This window comes from Strix aluco, chromosome 3 (genome assembly GCF_031877795.1).
Source record: "Strix aluco isolate bStrAlu1 chromosome 3, bStrAlu1.hap1, whole genome shotgun sequence".
In the NCBI taxonomy this organism is placed as follows: domain Eukaryota; kingdom Metazoa; phylum Chordata; class Aves; order Strigiformes; family Strigidae; genus Strix; species Strix aluco.
The window spans coordinates 85,634,504-85,652,672 of record NC_133933.1 but is presented as its reverse complement, the minus strand read 5'-3'; the positions used below and the strand labels follow the sequence as shown (position 1 = coordinate 85,652,672).

Below are 18,169 nucleotides of genomic sequence, written 5' to 3'. Positions count from 1 at the left end.
TGGATGGCAGCACAATCTTCTGGTGTATCAGCCACCCCTCCCAGTATGGTGTTATCAGCAAACTTGATGAGGGTATACTCTGCCCCATCATCCAGATCATTAATGAAGATGTTGAACAAGACTGGATCCAGTAGCAACCTCTAGGGCACACCACTAGTCACTGGCCTCCAACTAGACTTCATGCTACTGATCACCACCCTCTGGGCCTGGACATTCAGCCAGTTTTTAATTCACCTCACTGTCTGCTCATCCAACCCATACATCAACAACTTCTTAATGAGGATCTTATAGGAGAGTGTCAAAGGCCTTACTGAAGTCTAGGTAGACAATATCCACTGCTCTCCCCTCATCCACCAAGCCAGTCACATAATTTTAAAAGTTTATCAAGTTGGTCAAACATGACTTCCCCTTGGTGAGTCCATGCTGACTACTCCTAATGGTTTTCTTGTCCTTCATGTGCCTGGAAATGGTTTTCAGGATCATCTGCTCCATCACCTTCCCAGGTATTGAGGTGAGGCTGACTGGCCTGGAGCTCCCTGAGTCCTCCTTCTTGACCTTCTAGAAGGCAGGAATGACATTTAGCTTCCTGCTTAATATTTCTTGAGATGTTCAGAAGATGGTTTTAGAGAGAGGAATAAACTCATCTCTATGCCCTCTGCAGGTAAGGGAGTGATGAGTGTCAATTGCCATAAAGCTGTTTAAGGCAAACATCAGAATCTTTTATAACGATAAGGATTGCTAAACCATGAAAGCCTTCATGGGAAGACTGCAAAATATGGCCATCTATTGGATAATATCACACACTGTATCTTGACTGGCACCAAATAAAATAAAATAATGTCAAAGCCATGCTTCTATGTCCAAAGGTATTCAGACTCAGGGAAATCAGTTATTGTTTTATGGCTCTTAGTAGTGTTATATTTTAGGCCTCTTAGTAATGCAATACACTTTGGTGTATCTCTTAAGCAATAAAGTGAGTCAACATGTAAATCTTGAATTAGGCCAGGTTTTTCAAATGTGAGATATTAATTCTAGAGTTATGGGATCTCATCTGGAAAGACTCTAGACTTTCCCGTCTAAGACCTATCGGTGAAAGTCATTAGATGGTCCCATCTTGCTAGACAGTAAGGAGAGAGAACTCTCAGATGTGCGGATTGATGAAATGCTATGAGAAACATCACGCCTGCTGTGTTACACAGGCCAGTACTTTTTAAATTAACGATAACACACAATGGGTACAAATCCCTCATCAACTGAAAGTTCAATTTTGTATATGAACCATCAAATTGACATATAGATGTAACCTATGGCTCGTTGTCTCCCTCAAGTGGATAATCCAAGAACAGGGATTTATTTCTTGTAGACAAAGAGATTTTTTTGGTTTATTCCATCCTGTTTTGACTCATTCTTCTCTTTCAAGATACAAGATTTGATACATACGTCAGCTTGACCAAAAATATGAGTATACAAGGTCATCATCAAAAGCTGCAACCAGCTGTGAAGAGCCAAAGCTTGGGAGGATTTTTTCCTTGGCCAAACTAATGATGATTTTTTCTTTGCCTGTGAGCTGTACCAGAAGTCTGTATGCTGTAGCAGTAGGACACAGATTTTCTGAAGGACCACCCAGTGTTGTTCACAACTGCAAGGGGATAAAAAATAAAACAATGGCTGACAGGAAGAACAAATATTCAGTTGTCTGCAACCTAAAGCCCCAAAAGTTTGCTTCAGCATTTTCTGTGGCAAGTCACAAGCTGTGATCCGCTCATCTTGAACAAGTGTCAATACTCAGATTTGGGTCATTAATTTGGACAGAATTTGTATTGGGACTGTTAAGCCTCAGCATCCGGAATCCCTAAAATAATATTTTGGTTGGTTCTGGGTCTTTGTAGATCTGGCATTTTCAAAAAATTCCATGCAAACTCTTTTGAAAGATTTTAAATTCTGTCAGTGTATACATTATCATAGCTGACCCAAATTGAAAGATGAAGCAGGAAAGAAAAAAAAACCAATTAAATACTCAGATGTACTGAGTACTAGTGATAGATTTCTGTGGGGAAAGAATTTTTCTGTCATCCTTAAACAATTTCATTTTAGAAGGCTTAAAGGAATTAGGCTACAAGTTTACATCATTTTTAACTTAGAGGTGTAAATGCACCCAATGAGGTGGGAACGTAATAAACCCAGATTATATAATTTTATATATTTAGAAATAATGCTGGGAAAAGCAAACAAGCCCAAAAACCATTCTCATAAATATCTTTGCAAATTTATTTACTTTTTAAGAGGGTGAAATTCTTATTGGCACTTATAAAATTTGTTTTAAAAGCTGGTGAAAAGATGACACATGTATATTCTTATTTGATAAAGTTTTAAAATTCAGTAAAAATAATCAACAATAAAAAAGAAGCAAGCAAGTAAATAAGTTTGGGGTTTTTCTTGTAAGAGTCCAGGACCTTGTGTGACAAATTGTCTGGTACACCTTAGTTTCAATATTGACAAACTGTATGTTTCTTTCTGGTGGTCAGTAATGATAAAGTTCAAAGTTCTCACAGCATAACTGGGAAGAAACCTAACAAGAATCTTTGTCAGTATTGAAATTATGGGGTTTTGCAGTAGTCAAATCCTGAGAAAAGAGAATTCCAGGGTGTCTTCCCATTATGTCACTAACTTGCAGTGTGATCTTAGGCTTCTTCCAACTTTCCTGCTCCAACTTTCTTCATCTGAGTAATAATGAGACATACGCAAAGTGTCCAGATATCCCAAGTGATACGTGTTGATAACATCACTGGTGACATTGGGAATCTCTTTCCTGTCTGAGGGAGGACCTGATTCTGTGTAAACTGTTGTTGGCTGAGGAAAGCATGGAGGGTTCCATGTCTGGACAGAAATGTAACCCAGGCAACAAGGGAAAAGACTCTGCATCAATGTCGTTGAGGTGAAATGATTACATGAGGATATTACACAATCTATCTGCAATATTAGAACCATTCTGGGGACTGAAATGACACATCCCATTTCCTCCCCTGCCTTCCTTTCTTTTAGAAAGACACCTTTGAGTCACATATTTTTATGCTTGCCTTGTTCTCTGTTTGTGCTCTGGTCAGAAAACTCTGGATAGTAACAGTGCAAATGCAGTCAGTGATAAAAGAAGAGGGACGGCACCACCGGGTCGCTGCTTGCACAAATATTTGCTCACCCGACCTCACACTCCTCCCAGCCCTTGCCTCCGCGCAGCCTTGCCCCGCCTCGCCTTTCCGGAGATGGGGGCGATCACTTGGCCACTCCCGTGGCGATCCCCGCGATTCCTTTCCCTCCCGCAGGATCCCACAGAGCTCAGCTTTCCGCGCCGTTGTGCGCAGTTGCCCCACAAGCAACCCGCTTACTCCTGGCGCGGCACCTCCTCCCCAACTCCCTTTACCTCCCAAGGCGGCGCGAAGCGCTTGGCTTTAGTAGCGCGTTTGGGATTTTTTTTTTTTATTTTTTTTTTTTTTTAACAAGAGTTATCTCCGTTACAGCCTCAGGCAAATGAACTGGCTAATGAATTTTCTGTCGGCCATGGAAGTGCGCTGCGAGTAATTAAGGGATGTGCTGTGGGGCCGATTAAGCTGCAAGTCACAGCGGCCAGAGCCCAATCGCGGCGAGCCCGTCGCGGTCTGTGCCGCCTGCGCTCGGCTCTACAATGGGATCATTGACTATTTATTTACTTCGCACAACAACTCTGCTGTTTACTTAATTATAGAAGCTTTTCAATCACCAACCCCCACCCGCCCCAGCTCCATCTCTTCGAGGCTCTTCGAGCTCTCCCCGCCTTTGATAAGCCGGGCTCCCCTAGTTGATTGCTTGGTCAAATGAAGCAGGGTAACGCCTGAGCATCCTTTGTGGGGTGTGGGCAGCCCTCCCCCGAGGATCCGGGAACGGGAATTTTCCCTGAGGGAAAAGCGAGGGTACGGGGATTTTCCTGTCAAACTGCACAGCACGTCTGCCCGGAGATCAGACCTCGGGAAGGCTGCGGGGTGGAGGGGAAGCGCAGGGAAAATCCTGCAGCGCTCCCAGCCATGTCCGAGCCGCGAAACAAAACAGAGAGAAGGGGACAACAGCCTGTGGCGCTGGCGGGCGAGCGCGGCAGGGCGAGAGAGGAAAGCATGGGCAATCCCGCGGGGGTTGGGGCGCGCATTTCACACCCCAACTCATTAGGGAGGGGCCTCGGCCCTATAATCAGAGCCCCCCTCCCGCAGCGTTGCCGCTGAGGAGCGAGTCGGGCGGGGAGAGGGGCAGAGGCGGTCGGGGCTCCCACGGGGCGCCCTCCCCCTCCTTGCTCGCCCTCTCACGAGGTTTCTCCCCTCCCGGTCCCCCTTACGGCCTGGGGGGGCGGGGTGGGGAAAAGAGTGCCCGAGTCAGTCCCCGCTAGTCCAGGGAAGGAGCGGGGACAGGCGGGCTTCAGCATGAGGAAGGGCTCGAGTTGCAGCCGAAGGCACCCGCACTCCTAGCACCTCCGCAGGCTGCGGTAGGGGCGCTCCACTCACCCCCACACCCACGGGGAGAAACGGGGACGGGCGGGGTTCGCTGAGCGCCGTTTTGCAGGCGGCAGGTTTCACCCCCCCACCCCCTCCGTGTTTACGAAACGGGCTCGGGGACACCAATTAGGAGCTCGGACTTTTAACGGCCTGAAAACTCGCCGCCCGGCGAGCTCGGGCCCCTCTGGCAACGGCGGGGAGGGGAGAGGCGGGAGCGTTTCTGCTTCGCCGGCCGCCCGCGAAGCCCTGCGGCCGCCGGTGGCCGGGGGGCCGGGCGGGCGGGCGGTGGGGGAGGCGAGGCTTGGGGTTGCGGGGAGCCGGGAGCGGCGGCCGTGGAGAAAGCGGGTTTCTGCTCCTTTAAAGGGCGCTGTGCAGCGCTCCCGATCTCCCTCCTTCCTTCCCTCCCTCCATCCCTCCCTTCTTCCCTCCCTCCCTCGCTCCCTCCTCCCTCCCTCGCTCGGCCGCCGCTTGCCGCCGCCGTCAGTGGTGCCCGGACGCCGGCTGCACCGCAGCCCGGGCAGCCCCCGGCGTCCTGCCACCGCCCTTCCTCCCCCCGCCTCCGCCTTCCTCTCCCTCCCCGCTTCCCCGCCCGCAGCTGAAGGTAGGAGGATGTCCCGGGGTCTCCGGCTGGCCGCCACGGACGGAGGGGTTGCATGCGAGTGAGGGGCTGCGGGGGGTTGCGGGGGGGGGGGGGGGGAAGGGGGGGTGTCGGGGGATGGGGTAGGCGGGGGGTGCCCCGTGCCGATTGCCGCACACCGCGGTGTCTCTTGGCCAGGTGTCTCCGGGCAAAGGCGGGCGCTGAGCTGGCGGACCCGAACGCTGCTGGGCTGGCTGGCTCCTGCCGCCCGGGTCTGCCCCTCCCGCGGGGCAGGCAAACCTGTCGCCTCCCTCTCTTCCTCGCCCCGTTGCTCCGCACCGTCAGAACCGCCGCTGTCCCCCCGCCGAAGGTGGAGGGGCGAGAAGCGGGGGCGAGGGGCCAGGGCAGGGCAGCCTCCCGGTGCTCCCCGGCCGGCTCCCGCGGTAGCCCGGGACTGCTCCCCACAGCCGGAGCGCAGCTCCCGGGCCGGGCGAGGGGCGGCCGAGCCGGCAGCCTTGAGGAGGTGCCCCCCGCTCTCCTGGGCGAGCGGAGGTGAGAAACGGACTCTAACTTCGGTCGAGTTGCGGGTGGACAACAGTCTCTACTCCCGTTAGGTCTCCTCCTGCCCCTACCCGGCCCCCACCGTACGATGCAGCCGGCCCCTCTTCCGGCTTGTCGGCAATCCTGTCATTTATTTCTGAACAAATTCAGCATCCTTTGGGTGAGCATCCATCTCTAACCCAGCCAGGGCGCTGACACTCTCTGTGTAAAGCAGAGACATTCCTGCCTACAGAGTGGAGGCATGATTGCAAGAGCCGTGTGTGCACTGGAAAGGAAGGAATACATTATAATGAAAGCTTCTCTTCACGTTTTCCTTAGAAACTTTTGGGGGAGTAGAGCATGGAAAACATTAGACACCCTCCTCCTCCTCCCAAAATCTTTCACAGCTTCCCTGACCCCAAAGCAAACTGAAGGGACGAAAGGCTGATCTGTAGATAATGGCATAAATGTTTGTTCTTGCTGCTTAAAACCTGCTAGGAGAGTGCATTGCTGTGATACTCAAAAGTGGCAGAACAAATAAGTCTATTGCATTCTCAGTTCGTTAATTAGAATATACGTCTTTCCACTAGCTAAAAATTAATTACCATCTTAAAATGTCATTAATCATTGGCGCAGCAGAAACTTGGTTGTAAATTTGGACTGAGCTAATAACAGACAGAAGAGAACCTATGGTTTTTATAGCTGGTGGGAGTGAAGTGCAAGTGGGCCGCAATGTGTTTTAAAATGATAATATCAACATTCATTTGAATACTTAGGCAAACGTTTAAAAAGGGAGGACTGTGTTACTGCTTTGTCAGCAAAGCTGCAATACTTGTTTCTAGAGATCTGGAGATGCTGGTCAGGTGTTGCAGTAAGCTATGGCTCTCCTCACACCAGATTGCAACAGCAGGAGGACTGTGGTGGCATGTGAATCCGAAGCATTTGCAAGGATTTGCCGAAAAATGTTCAAGAAACAAAGCTTTGGGGACTGTACGTTATACACATACTAAATTTATATCCGTTGTTGTTGGGAGAGAACAAACCAGTAGACTAAGTGATCTAAAAATCTTATAATTGGTTTTTAGAGTCACGGCTGTGACCTGAAAATGAAAGCCATTTCCTTTTTAAAGTAATATGGTAAAACTATACATCCCAGTAGGTGGCAGCTAGCTGGAACTGGGTTAACTTTTACTATGATAACAGCACATAAAAATAAGATCTGAAGGAAAAAGTGCCTGATATAATAAGGTAATCAGAAGCACATATCCCCTTTCCAAATGAAACATTATGTACATAAGATTACCATTTATACTTGACACATACCTAAAAATTTAAGAGGCTTTTATTACTCAGAATAGATTTAAAGGCCTCAGACTGTCTGTTCTTCTTTCTCCATCTGTAGCCGGAATACTGTTTTTAATATCAGCTTCTCTTGAACATTGTCCTTGTGCATTAAAGATATGTTACCACCATGTCTACGATAGATGACCAAAATGTAAAACAAATCAAAATATGTATATCCAAGGAATTGTAGATTTCCCAGTTGCTGATCACTGAAGTGTGGAGGGTAGTTTCATAAAGCCTTTAATCTGAAAAGAACTGTGTAACAGTGGTGACAAGCCCCCAAAACACAAGACCAACTTCTCCAGTATAACATTTTATTAGGGATTTCCAGCCTTTGAACTATACGTCTCACAGGGAAGGAATTATGAAAGGCTTTAAGGACATTTACCTGCTTTCATACTAAAATCGTTCTGGGGGGTAGACAAGAGTATCTTTTTAAAGGTTACCACTCTTTTTCCCTCCCTCCCCTGAAGGAGAAATGAAGCTAAAGTCCAATTAACAGAAAAGGAGTCTAGGATGGTGAAGTCTGAGTTAACCGTATAATCTATAAGTGATCTTCAGTCACCAAATATTTAGTGAGTTCTAAACATCTGATGTCTTGCAAGATTTACTTTTTTGATAAGGAGCTGATATGCCTGAGAAAATAATTCCGGATTAATGATGGTTTTCCTTCAAGGTGGGAGCTAGGGTTTGAAAGAGAGGGGGAGGGATGTTAACTCAGAGCACATTAGGCGATGTGTGACAGCAGGTAAGGAGAGCGGTACTCCTCCTGAACCCATAGAAGGCCATAAAAATAGCTGGCCAGCTAACATAACTGAGGGTCTAACATGTGTCTTTCAAGCAGCCGGTAACAGGTTTCAGTTTCCTTTCCGTGCTGTGAAACGCCTGGAAGGGGGGAAGAGAAGTGTTGACCCCCGCGGCGGCCGGCGGCGCGGGCCGGGAGCTCTCCGTGGTGCTGAAGGGCCGCGCCGCGCCGGGCGCTGTCCGCAGTGCCGAGGCCGCGGCCCGCGGTGGCGGGGTGTTGGCACCGGGGAGCCAAACTTGGCTTGAGTCTTAGGCGTGAGACCAGGGGTTGCGGTGTGGGCTGCTGAATATTTAACAGGAAAAGGAATTAATCACAAGTTGTGTTCTGATTCCAGGTATAAACGCCTCGGTGAGTTAGGAGCTCTGTTGAGCTTAGATTACAGGTAGCTGTATTTTTATTTTTTTTTTCCAAGAGACCTTAGAAAATCAGACTGATAACAGGAGTCACTTTGCCCAAAGTTTATGCCTTATAATGTGCTAAAGCTGACCATGAATATTATATTTTAAAAACTGCTCACTAAAACCAAATTAAAATTAAAAAAATCAGTTTAGACAGGAAGCTACATCTGAGCATTCACAATTTTAGAAGTATCTGAAGATGCCTAATGGCCTTTATTTTAGCAAAACTGGGGAAAGAGGAGAGAGACAAAGAACGTTCATAGTATTCACGTGGGTCGGTTTTATTTCTCCTTGGACTAAGATAAAATATGAACGAGTAGAAGAGAATAAACGAAATAGAAAATACAATAAAAAGCATCTCTCTGCATTTTTACTGGGAGATATTCTAAGTGTGAACTGAAGGAGTCGCTAGATATCCTTGCTTTTAACACTAGGTGTTCTTTTTAAAGTGCTCCAATAGTCAAATCGTCTGATTGAATTCCCTGCTAGACTGCAGAACTAGCCATTCATGATACTTATTTTTGACACTGCAGTTATGCCTCCATCTTAAAGAAAAAAAAAAATCAATGATGTTTAATAATACCCTCGCAGAATGTACATTTTTTTTCATCAGCGTTTTACAGTGTTTTAAGTAAATGCGTGCAGAGGAAATCAGTAAGCCATAATGATAAAAAGTTACTATGAATTGCTAACACTCTTAGAGATACAGAGCACCAACATTACAGGTTATAATTTAAATGCTGCTGTTACTTATTTACATGTCTACAATACACAGATGCTATTTAAGAATAAACTGTAACTCACCTCTGCCATGCTCTACTTCTGATAGATTCAACAGAGTGTTCTCATTAGCTTGGCAACATCAGTATTTATTTCTGTAAAGTCGGGTTTATTCTGTGTTCATCTGCATGTGTCTGTGGGGGAAGTCTTTTAGTGGTATTTTCTTTAGCAATAAAAGGCAGGGAGGGAGATAAAGGAGACAAAAGATGTCTGTAGGCAGAATGTAGAATAAAATGAATTCATTTTCCTGGTGGGGAATCTACGAATTATCTTTTAACGTTTGTAATAAAGCTTAAGTAGGTTCGGCAAAAGCTTCACTTAGATTGCAAAGTCTGACAGTCCTGGTTCAATGTATTTTAATGGATACAGGCACAAAATTAATTGTATTTCCAAGTAAAATCTGAAGTAGTCCACAGAATGAGTTTATCTTCTTTGGAACACCTGGCCAAAAGACAAAAGTCTGTGGCTGTATTTGCAGATACAAACTCAGTATCCCATTATCAAACTGAGAAGTGCTATTGTTCTCACTGAGGACCTCAAAATGACAAACTACATAGACTTCTCAGTACAGGGAGGAACAGCAATATTTCCACAATACTGGAGTGAAAGGAAAACAGAGTGCAAAATAAAGAGAGTGGCAGAATAAAGTGGAAAACATAAACTAGTATATCCCCAAGTTACTATCTTTTAAGCAACATTGCAATTTCAAGCAAGTTGAGCGAAACAGGTCTGTGCATTCAACAAGGCTGTTCCAGCGCTACCGATTCCTGTTTACCCTGCAAAAGCAGGCTGGCGCTCCGTAATCACTGGGTCCAGAGCAAGTTCCTAAGGACAGTCAGTATTCAAGCTATTGCCTTTACCCTATTTCATTCATTAGCTTGAGTAACAGTTAGTGAATGCAAGTATCCTGATCCTTCTTTTTCTTTTCTTTCTTTTTTTTTTTTTTTTTTTTTTTAGCCTAAACATTACTCTGATGACCCGTATGACTTTATTGTCAGCTTTCTCTTTCACAACTCTAAAGCTAAGCGATTTCGACCCAGGCAGTCAGCTATTTAAATGCATGAATTGATTTTTACACAACCGATTCTCTTCTCCCCTATAGCCCCCTCCCCCTCCCCGCTACAGACCCTTATAGCTATTGTTCAGAACAACTGAAATACTAATAACAATTAGAAGCATGTAAATAAAACCGAGCTGTTTTTTCCTCCGACAACGCTAGGCGATCAGATCGGTTGCATAATAGAAGTGGGGAAGGCTGCCTGGCAGGCAGCCTTAAGAAGAGAAGAGCTATCTCAATTTCTCTCACTTAATCTTGGCTTCGCGTCAGAAGCTGTGCAGCAGTGCAGTAGAATGGGAGCACGGCAAAAGCTTCGCCACTGAAACGGCTGGTGCTCATTGACTCTCGCTATGTGGCGATACTTCAGCGATTTCTCGAGCTGGATTACCTATTGATTTTCCTCCTTTGTTGCCTCCCAGGTTTACTCGGCTGGACACTGTGAGTGTTTGGATTTCTCAAGGATTCTCCCCCGACTAACATGGATGTCCCACCATTCCTTGCAGTTGAAGGTTGCTCCTTGGCGCAGTGAATGAAGAACATGCAGGGATTGCTAATGGGTTTGGGAAGCGTAGACTCTCTCCTCTCTCTGTGACCATGCCGTGATCGTGTCTGAGGGCCATCAGTTTACGTATCCTCATTCTCACCCTACCGGGAAACCTGACGGCTTAGAAGGGGGAAGTAAGGCAGCGCTTGTGTGCATAGAAACATCATGAAGATTATTTCCCCTATTGTAACTAATTCAGTCTTCAGATGCACCATTAGACTCCTTCTTTGCTTACTGTGGATTGGATATTCTCAAGGAACCACACATGTACTAAGATTTGGTAAGATTTCCCGACACTTTTTTTCATTGTGGGTTTAAGCCTGAATGCGATATGCGTAGGACTGACTCAGAAGGGGGTGCAGGGGGAGAGCTGGGACGTGCTACCAGAGTCAGGCGCCGAAGTCCCTCTTTATTTTGCATCCGGAGGGATGAATTGCTGTGTGTTTTTTCTGCCGCTGCAGCTCATTGTAGCCGTAGTAACGGCACGATGATGATGATAATTATAATAACAATAGAGAGAAAAATGACTGGCAAACGCGTTTGCCTAAGACTCTGAGCAGCTTGCGTGGCTTCCTCGTAATGTACCTTTTCTGTTTCCATAGTAGTGAAAAGCATGGCTAATGCGGTGCTTGATCATTTAAAAATCTGTCAACTAGTTGTTAAGTTTCGGCCGCCTGTCTCTGGTCCGCCCGAGCCGATCCCGTGTGGGCGCGACGCTGAGATTTGAGACCTTTGATTTCCCTTGGAGCGTCTGCCGAGTGGCTTGCCACTTCACCACTTCAGTGGCGTTTAGGGTTAGAGATGATTTATATCTTGAGCGGTGGTCGTGAAAGAGCCTTTGCGATATGTTTCAAACCCACAGCTTTTCGATGGGAGGAAAGTTGTGAGCTCCCCCCCCCCCCCGCAAAAAAAAAAAAAAAGAAAAAAAAAAGAAAAAAGAGAGAAAAAAAAAGAGAAAAGTAATAGATCAGAATGAAATTTCAAGGAAAGTAGAGCTGTTTTACTCTGTTTTACCCAGCTGGACCGCGAAACGAGCCTTAACAGCTCTGCCTGTGTACGCGCGCGTCTGTCCCTGTGTACGAGCAAGTGAGGGAGAAATTTCAGCCGCTGCATTCCCTACAGAAGTAGGGAAGGGCAGGAGGGAGACGAAAGTTAACCGCAGGTCCGAGGGGGGCTGCGCGGCCCCGACCAGTCCTCCGGGGCCAGTCGCGGCGGGGAGCGGCGGAGGGGACAGGTCCGAAGTCCTCCCCCGTCCTCCTCGCCTTCCGACAGCGTGACCGGAGGGAGGGAGGGAGGGAGGGAGCGCGGATCTCCCGCACTCGCGCTGGCCGCGACAAGCTGTGGCAGCCGCTCCATCCGTTTCTGTGGGGCACTGAGAGCTCTTGTCTTCGCCTGGGAGCAGTGCCTTGGTTTGTATCTAATTCTGTTTAAATTCCGCCCCCCGCACACACTTTTACGTGGAGGGGAAGGTGGGTAATGATCAAAAAGTCACCAGGCTGTTACCGATCTCGTGTGCTGAATTCCTAGTAGTACTTATTTTCTGCTTCCATCTGGTCTAAAGGTGGTGCTTAAGGCACGTTGCTCTTAGCAACCGTCTTCAGGAATGCTTGTTTCTTTGGACATGGCTAAACGGGTCGGTATATCATTGCGGGGTTTCTTTTGAGTTCAGTTTGATCCATAATCATGGCCGTGAAATTAGTGCTGGGGCTGTCTGGAATTGGCACTGTCCGGCTGTCTGTCCTTCCACGAACCGGGATTCATAACCGCTGCCGAGGGTCCGTCTCTGGGAGTCTGAATTACTTTCAAGGGTAGCTATGTAAACAAACATCTTCCTGACCATACCATTAGCAAAAGGTGATCTTTCCTCCTTTAGATTAACATTCTCTCTGAATTGTTAGTCCAGTGTACCTATAGAGACATCCCTGGAGAGCAGCGTTTTGGTACCGATTGGAATAATAAATAATGCCGAGACCGACGGGGGGTGCAGCGGGACTCCGGCGCCCAGTGACAGGGTCACGCATGCGTTTTCCCAGGCTAACTGCCCTCCCCAGCTGCCCCCCCGGTCACACAGTCAGTTAACGGGTTGTGCTCACTCCATTGTTTGTAGCAACGAAGTATGAGTCCACTTCTGAATCACCGCATGTTTTTTCTTGTCTTTCAAAAGAATGGTCGCCAACCCATCTCTGAGGCTTAGAAGTAGGTAGGGAGCGGTTGTTTAGTTTAGTTTGGTATGGAAAATGTTAGACGTAAGAGGAAGCGAGGAAGACTTTTGCCCTGCTCAGCCGGGCCTGTTGCACATCTCTGTTTCAGGGAGTCTGGATTTAGTCTAGTCCAGGTGTGGAGTGAGTCTGTCCCTGACCGCAAGAGAACTCCCGCGCTTTCCCCGGAGGCTGACATCGCTGCCACTGCGTGGGGCATGGCGGGGAGGAGGGAAGGAGCTGTGGAAAAGCTTTGGTTATTTCTGAGAGGGGAATCCCTTCCGCCCCCTCCGGCTTCTCGTGCTATCTGTCCTTTCGGGATGTCCTTGCGACCAGGAGGACGGGATGCCGGTGCCTTCCCGTAGAGTCCTTCCCGAGGAGAAGGGGGAGCTGAGGAGATTCCCTCCAGAAGGCAGCCTGCCAGCCCCCGCTCTTCTTCCTCAGCCAGCAGCGCTATGGCAACAGGGGAGAGCTCGAAGCCTGCCAGAGCTCCAGCCCCCTCATTCCTCCTGTGCAAATTAACCACCATGGATTCGCATTGTCCTTCCCACGGCTCCTCTCATTGTTGGGACTAGCCAGCATGTCCTTTCTCTCTCTTTTTCTCGCTCTCAAGCTACCTTTCAGCAACCACACAGGCAAGTCGAGCCGCCTGGGTTATCTGTCAAACGCGGGGGGGGGGTGGTGGTGTGGGGGGGTATTTTTACCCGCGCCTTATGGAGCAGCAGGGGGAGAGGCTGGTGCGAAGGCACAATTCCCTCCCCAGCGGCACTCACTCGGGCATCTGGACGCCCGTCTGCTGCTGCTGGAGTAGGGCAACGTGGTCTTTGGGCATCACACCAGGCGCCCTTCCTAAATGACACCTCGCTTCTTCCTGGGGGGTGCGTCCAAGCTGCCTCCCTGGCCCTTTCTGAACCGCTTCCCCTAAGCAAGCCCAGGACAGGCTGAGGGTGAGGCTTGTGCCCGCGGCGCTCGAGGGTTTCGAACGGGAACAGCCCTAAACCATTGCTACGGATAAAAGGACGGGTCCCAGCTTGACGAGGGAGAAAAGCAGCAGCCTAGTATTTGTCTCTCCTCTGTGCTAAGTGTGATGGAAATCTTTTCCTTATCACTTGGCACCGTACAAAAGCCAAAATGTGTGACTGCGGGCAGATCCGTTCCGTTATCGGGGACCACGTCTCGTGGCTTTCCGATTCACTGTTCCTGTGTAAGAGCAGCCCTGGGGCAAGAGCTCCCCAGAAACACCCGGTAGCTCGGCGGACCACCAGCCCAGCCGCCTCCCCGGCCCCGGCCCCGGCTCCCCCCAGCCTTTCCGTAGGCCCCCTCGCTTCTGCCTTTACCTCTCTGGAGTCACTTTACCCCTTCAGGCTGAATTAACAAGCCATTAAGAACTGTTAACCATCAGTAACTGCTCACCTGTTGTTTCCAGAAATGCACCCCTTCCCTTGCCCAAGGCTGTTTAAAACCCCTCTTTTCTTATTTATTCCCACACGGGGCATGAATGCCAGCTCTTTGAAGTCTGGAGCACTCTAAAATACCCTTCTATTATTGAAATTGCCCGTTTCGGGCCTTGTCTCTGCTGCTGCGAGCAATTCATCTTTCCTACAGCAAAGATGTGAAGAGGGACCAGTGGCTGGAAAGTGAAAGCGGTTTGGCCATTGCTTTTTCTCATTCTCTCTCAGGTAACTCATTATTCGTGAAAGACTAAAGACCTCCACCGCAGAGGTCCCACTAGCCTAATAAGTGTTTCCCCACTTTGTGAGAGATTTTATTTTCTTCAGCACATACAAAAAGAAGAGTAAAGAAAAACAGAGGCCCACGTCTGTAGTCTCGACTTTTTGGAGTTGCCTGACTTCAAGCAGATGAGGAAGGCAACTGAACGTTGTGAGTTACAGTGAACTATAAGGGAAGCGGGGGGTGGGAAGGGTATCTTCTTCCATCTTAAAAACAAAAGAAAGCCAAAAGAGAGATGGGAACGCTTTTCAAGGAACGAAGGGAGAGGTTTAAACTCTTACTGGAAACATTTCCTAATACTGACTTTCCCCCCCCCCCCTCCCCCTAAAGAAAAAAAAGCCTAGCACTTTCCCGTTGCCTTCCATAAAACAATAATAATAGCAAAACGAAGCTGTATATGATCGTGTAATCTTTGGGACTGAAGAAAAAACAACTTAATTTCTCCACTCCACTGTGGGAACCCGGAGAGGGGAATGACTATACACTGGAGTCTTCTTCCGTGAAAATTTAGCACGGGTTTCATCTGACATGCTTCTTAGCTGAACTCCTTTGGCTCAAACAGATTGAGTTTATCTCCATATAATTGTTTTTACGAGATCGAGCGTGGCAAAACCAGAGAACAGGCCGGCTCATTGAGTCCACTAGTTGTGCAGTTGCCAGCGGGTATCAAACCACACGTTTCTGGGATTCAGGTGATCATTTTAACATAGTAGCACTCAAAACCAACAAAGTCATGGAACAACAGTGAGAGTTAGCTCTGTGCAAAAGGGTACGAGGCAAGAGCTCAAGTGAAAAATACCTGGTGGGTAATCATGTAGAGTTTTCCTAGACTGGACCTGCATTAGCTTTCCTGGATGTGCACTTTCTTTCCTTTGCATTTTGCACTGGCACGCTTTTAGTGGAAGGAGGTAACCTTTCTGCCTGTATTCAAGAGAGAAATGAGAAAAATGTACATATCTGGTTTTAGTGGGGAAAGCAGTCTGCCTTCAGATCAAGAATGCCATGAAAATCTGGAAAATAAACACTTGTTGTGGCAGCCCTCAGAGGTCCATGGCTTGGTAATTCCAGTATTTAGAGCCAATGAAAATTTACTGCCAAGGACAAGAAGCTTTCAATATGTGTTAATATCCTTACAGAGAGGAGTTCAAAATCAGTCTTATAAACAACAACAGAAATCTTTGAAAGAAGAGTAAGGTTAAGAGCCTCGGGAAGGCAGCAAGGAGGTGAGAAGCATTGTTATTGACTGGTCTAGATTAAATAGCACAGAGGAAGATTTCAATTTGATAACGTCACAGCCCTTCCTGTTTTTCTTTGCTGCCTCTGCTGACAATTTTGTAAGGTAATTAAATTGGCTGATTGAAGTCACAGTGGTCATGGGGCGATAAAGACCGTTTGGATTTAATGGAATTTAGAAACAACGGTGCACTGCACACAACTCCTACAGAACGAGAATTTTAATGCCTCATTCAGGGTGCTGACTACATAGAACATCTTGGACGAGTTTAATTGAAAGGGCAAAGCAGATTAGCTGTATACAGTCTTTATTGCACTAGATAGGGGAATTAGAATTATCCTTTTAAAAGACTCATTATTGCATTATCAAGATTTAATGTAGGTTAAGAAAGCTTTCATCCGTGTGGGCTTTCTGGAATATCCCCAGATCCTTTCACCCAGTGTTTGGAACACCAATAGCCTTCTAAAATGATTTGCACACAATTGTCCAATAGATTGGATGCTGAGAAGTATAACTCGCTTCCTACTGACTGGTGCTTGTCTTTTGAAGTGATGCAAAGTTCCAGTAATACCTCCCATTTAAATGTGGTTGCTGAATGAAATTGTTTCTGTCACCGGAGATAAGAAACCAGAGAAAAAGAGATTTTTCTCAACTCAAATATTAGATTTTTTTTTTTTTCACAAGAGAAAATCCCCTCGATTTAGAAAAAAACCCAAACCAAATACTTTATGGTCATTGCAAATAATAGCAGATCTTTCCCCCCCTACTTATTATTATTTACATTGTCTGTTTCTGAGTTTTAACCTTCATCCTCTTTAATCTCGTTCAGAGGAACAATTACTAGAAGTTCTGTCAATAATGCAAAGGAGAAACTAGAAGGTGCCTTATTTCTATACTCCTCAATCTGCAAGGCAAATTAATGTTTCCCAAATAAGCTTTTTATAATGCTATGCTGCAATGTATGTTGGAAGATTAGATTAAACAATATGATAACATAATGTCATTATGCTGTCACATCTGAATTGGAATACGGAGAATCAAAGACCACTGTCAAATTAATACTTATAATTTTGTGCTTTCCCTCCCCCGAGTCTTTTGCCTCCTTTATTATACAGTAATAATTGTCTTAGGTTTATATAGTGCCTTCACTTTAAACAGCCAAAGCTTTCAGTAATGCAGAGCACAGACCAAACATGTAATGATCATTATTCCAATTACTGGAGCTCTGCCAGCTCTGGATAAACTAGATGGTATTGTAATACTACGTAAAACACTAAACAGAAGCTCAAAAAACGTGTTTTTAATTTAATTAAAAAGTAATTTTTAACTAATTAAAACCACAGAGCTTTTTCTCCTCTTTTCTGGCAAAAATTAGAAGTGACCCACGACTCAAGACTGCTCAAGACTGCTCAAGACTGCTCTTTTTACAATTTTGTGCAAAGACACACTTGGATCAAAATTTACAAGTGATTTGAATCAGCCTGCATTCAGATTTCCTTGAACATTATTCTTATGTAGTCTTTCCAAAATGCTATTGAAATACAGTAACTCATTTAGGAATGTGTTTGGTAGCTTTGTTTGATACATCTTTCAAATGAAATACACATTTTTAGATAATTTATTTTTAAAGTGTTTCCATTTCTAGGTGTTTCTGCCTGGAGTATAGAAGGACAGATTCTCTGCTAGTATTGTGACTGATGTCTACGGTAGGGGTAGTTTAAAGCACAGCTACACTGTAGTGCTTAGATAACAATGTTTATCATCAGAAGGTTAATTCATTTATGGGTCTTTATATCTGGGGAAATACATTAATTCACATTAGCGGAATGTCTATTTTATTATATTTGTATTTCCATTCCTAAACTCTTTAAAAACTAACTTTTTCAAGAAAATGGTTACTGGGATTTAAAAGTCAGTTGAACTAGGAATGTTGAAAGTGTCTGTCAATATTTCAGCATAAAAACCCCCTGATTGTTAGAGTCACTAATTCTTGTATTAGGCTCTGTAACACTGACAGAAGAACAGTCCAGGGAGAGCTTACTTACTATGCTGTCAGGAACTGTTGTTCAGGAGACTTGACAAGTTTTTTAGTTCAGTGTATGATGGCTTTTTCCACTTCTTTTTTTCTATCATAATATTTTACTTGGTGCCTCTGATGTTTCCTAATTATATAAATTATCCGATTTCAATGTGTGTAGCTAAATTTTAAAGTACTAAATGATCCATGCTGTATTTTTACAGATGAATAGAAAAAGTAATGTTGTTTTATGGGCAGGCAAAATAATTTTGAAAGAACAATGATTTTTTTTAACTTTTGTACCATGAATCATTTGATTCCTTTCCTCACTTCCTCTTTTTCCTTAATTTTTTTAATAGCTGAAATGGAAAATTGTTACTTCTCCAAAAGAGGAATTTATGTTTGAATGTTATTTTTCTGGTCCTTTTTG

General features: G+C 45.9%; 1 protein-coding gene across 4 annotated transcripts in view; it reads left to right on the top strand.

Annotated features, from left to right (window-relative positions):
* The first annotated feature begins 5,005 nt into the window (after window positions 1-5,005).
* GRIK2 (glutamate ionotropic receptor kainate type subunit 2) overlaps window positions 5,006-18,169 on the top strand; it is a 445,391-nt gene continuing 432,227 nt past the window's right edge. For 3 of the 4 annotated variants that reach the window (XM_074819452.1, XM_074819454.1, XM_074819457.1), the window contains exons 1-2: window positions 5,006-5,115; window positions 10,435-10,839. In XM_074819452.1, coding sequence (XP_074675553.1) covers window positions 10,725-10,839 — 115 coding nt within the window. In that variant the 5' untranslated portion in view covers window positions 5,006-5,115; window positions 10,435-10,724. Of the gene's footprint in view, window positions 5,116-10,212; window positions 10,840-18,169 lie in introns of those variants that run through there. The other variant, XM_074819453.1, reaches the window with a different exon arrangement.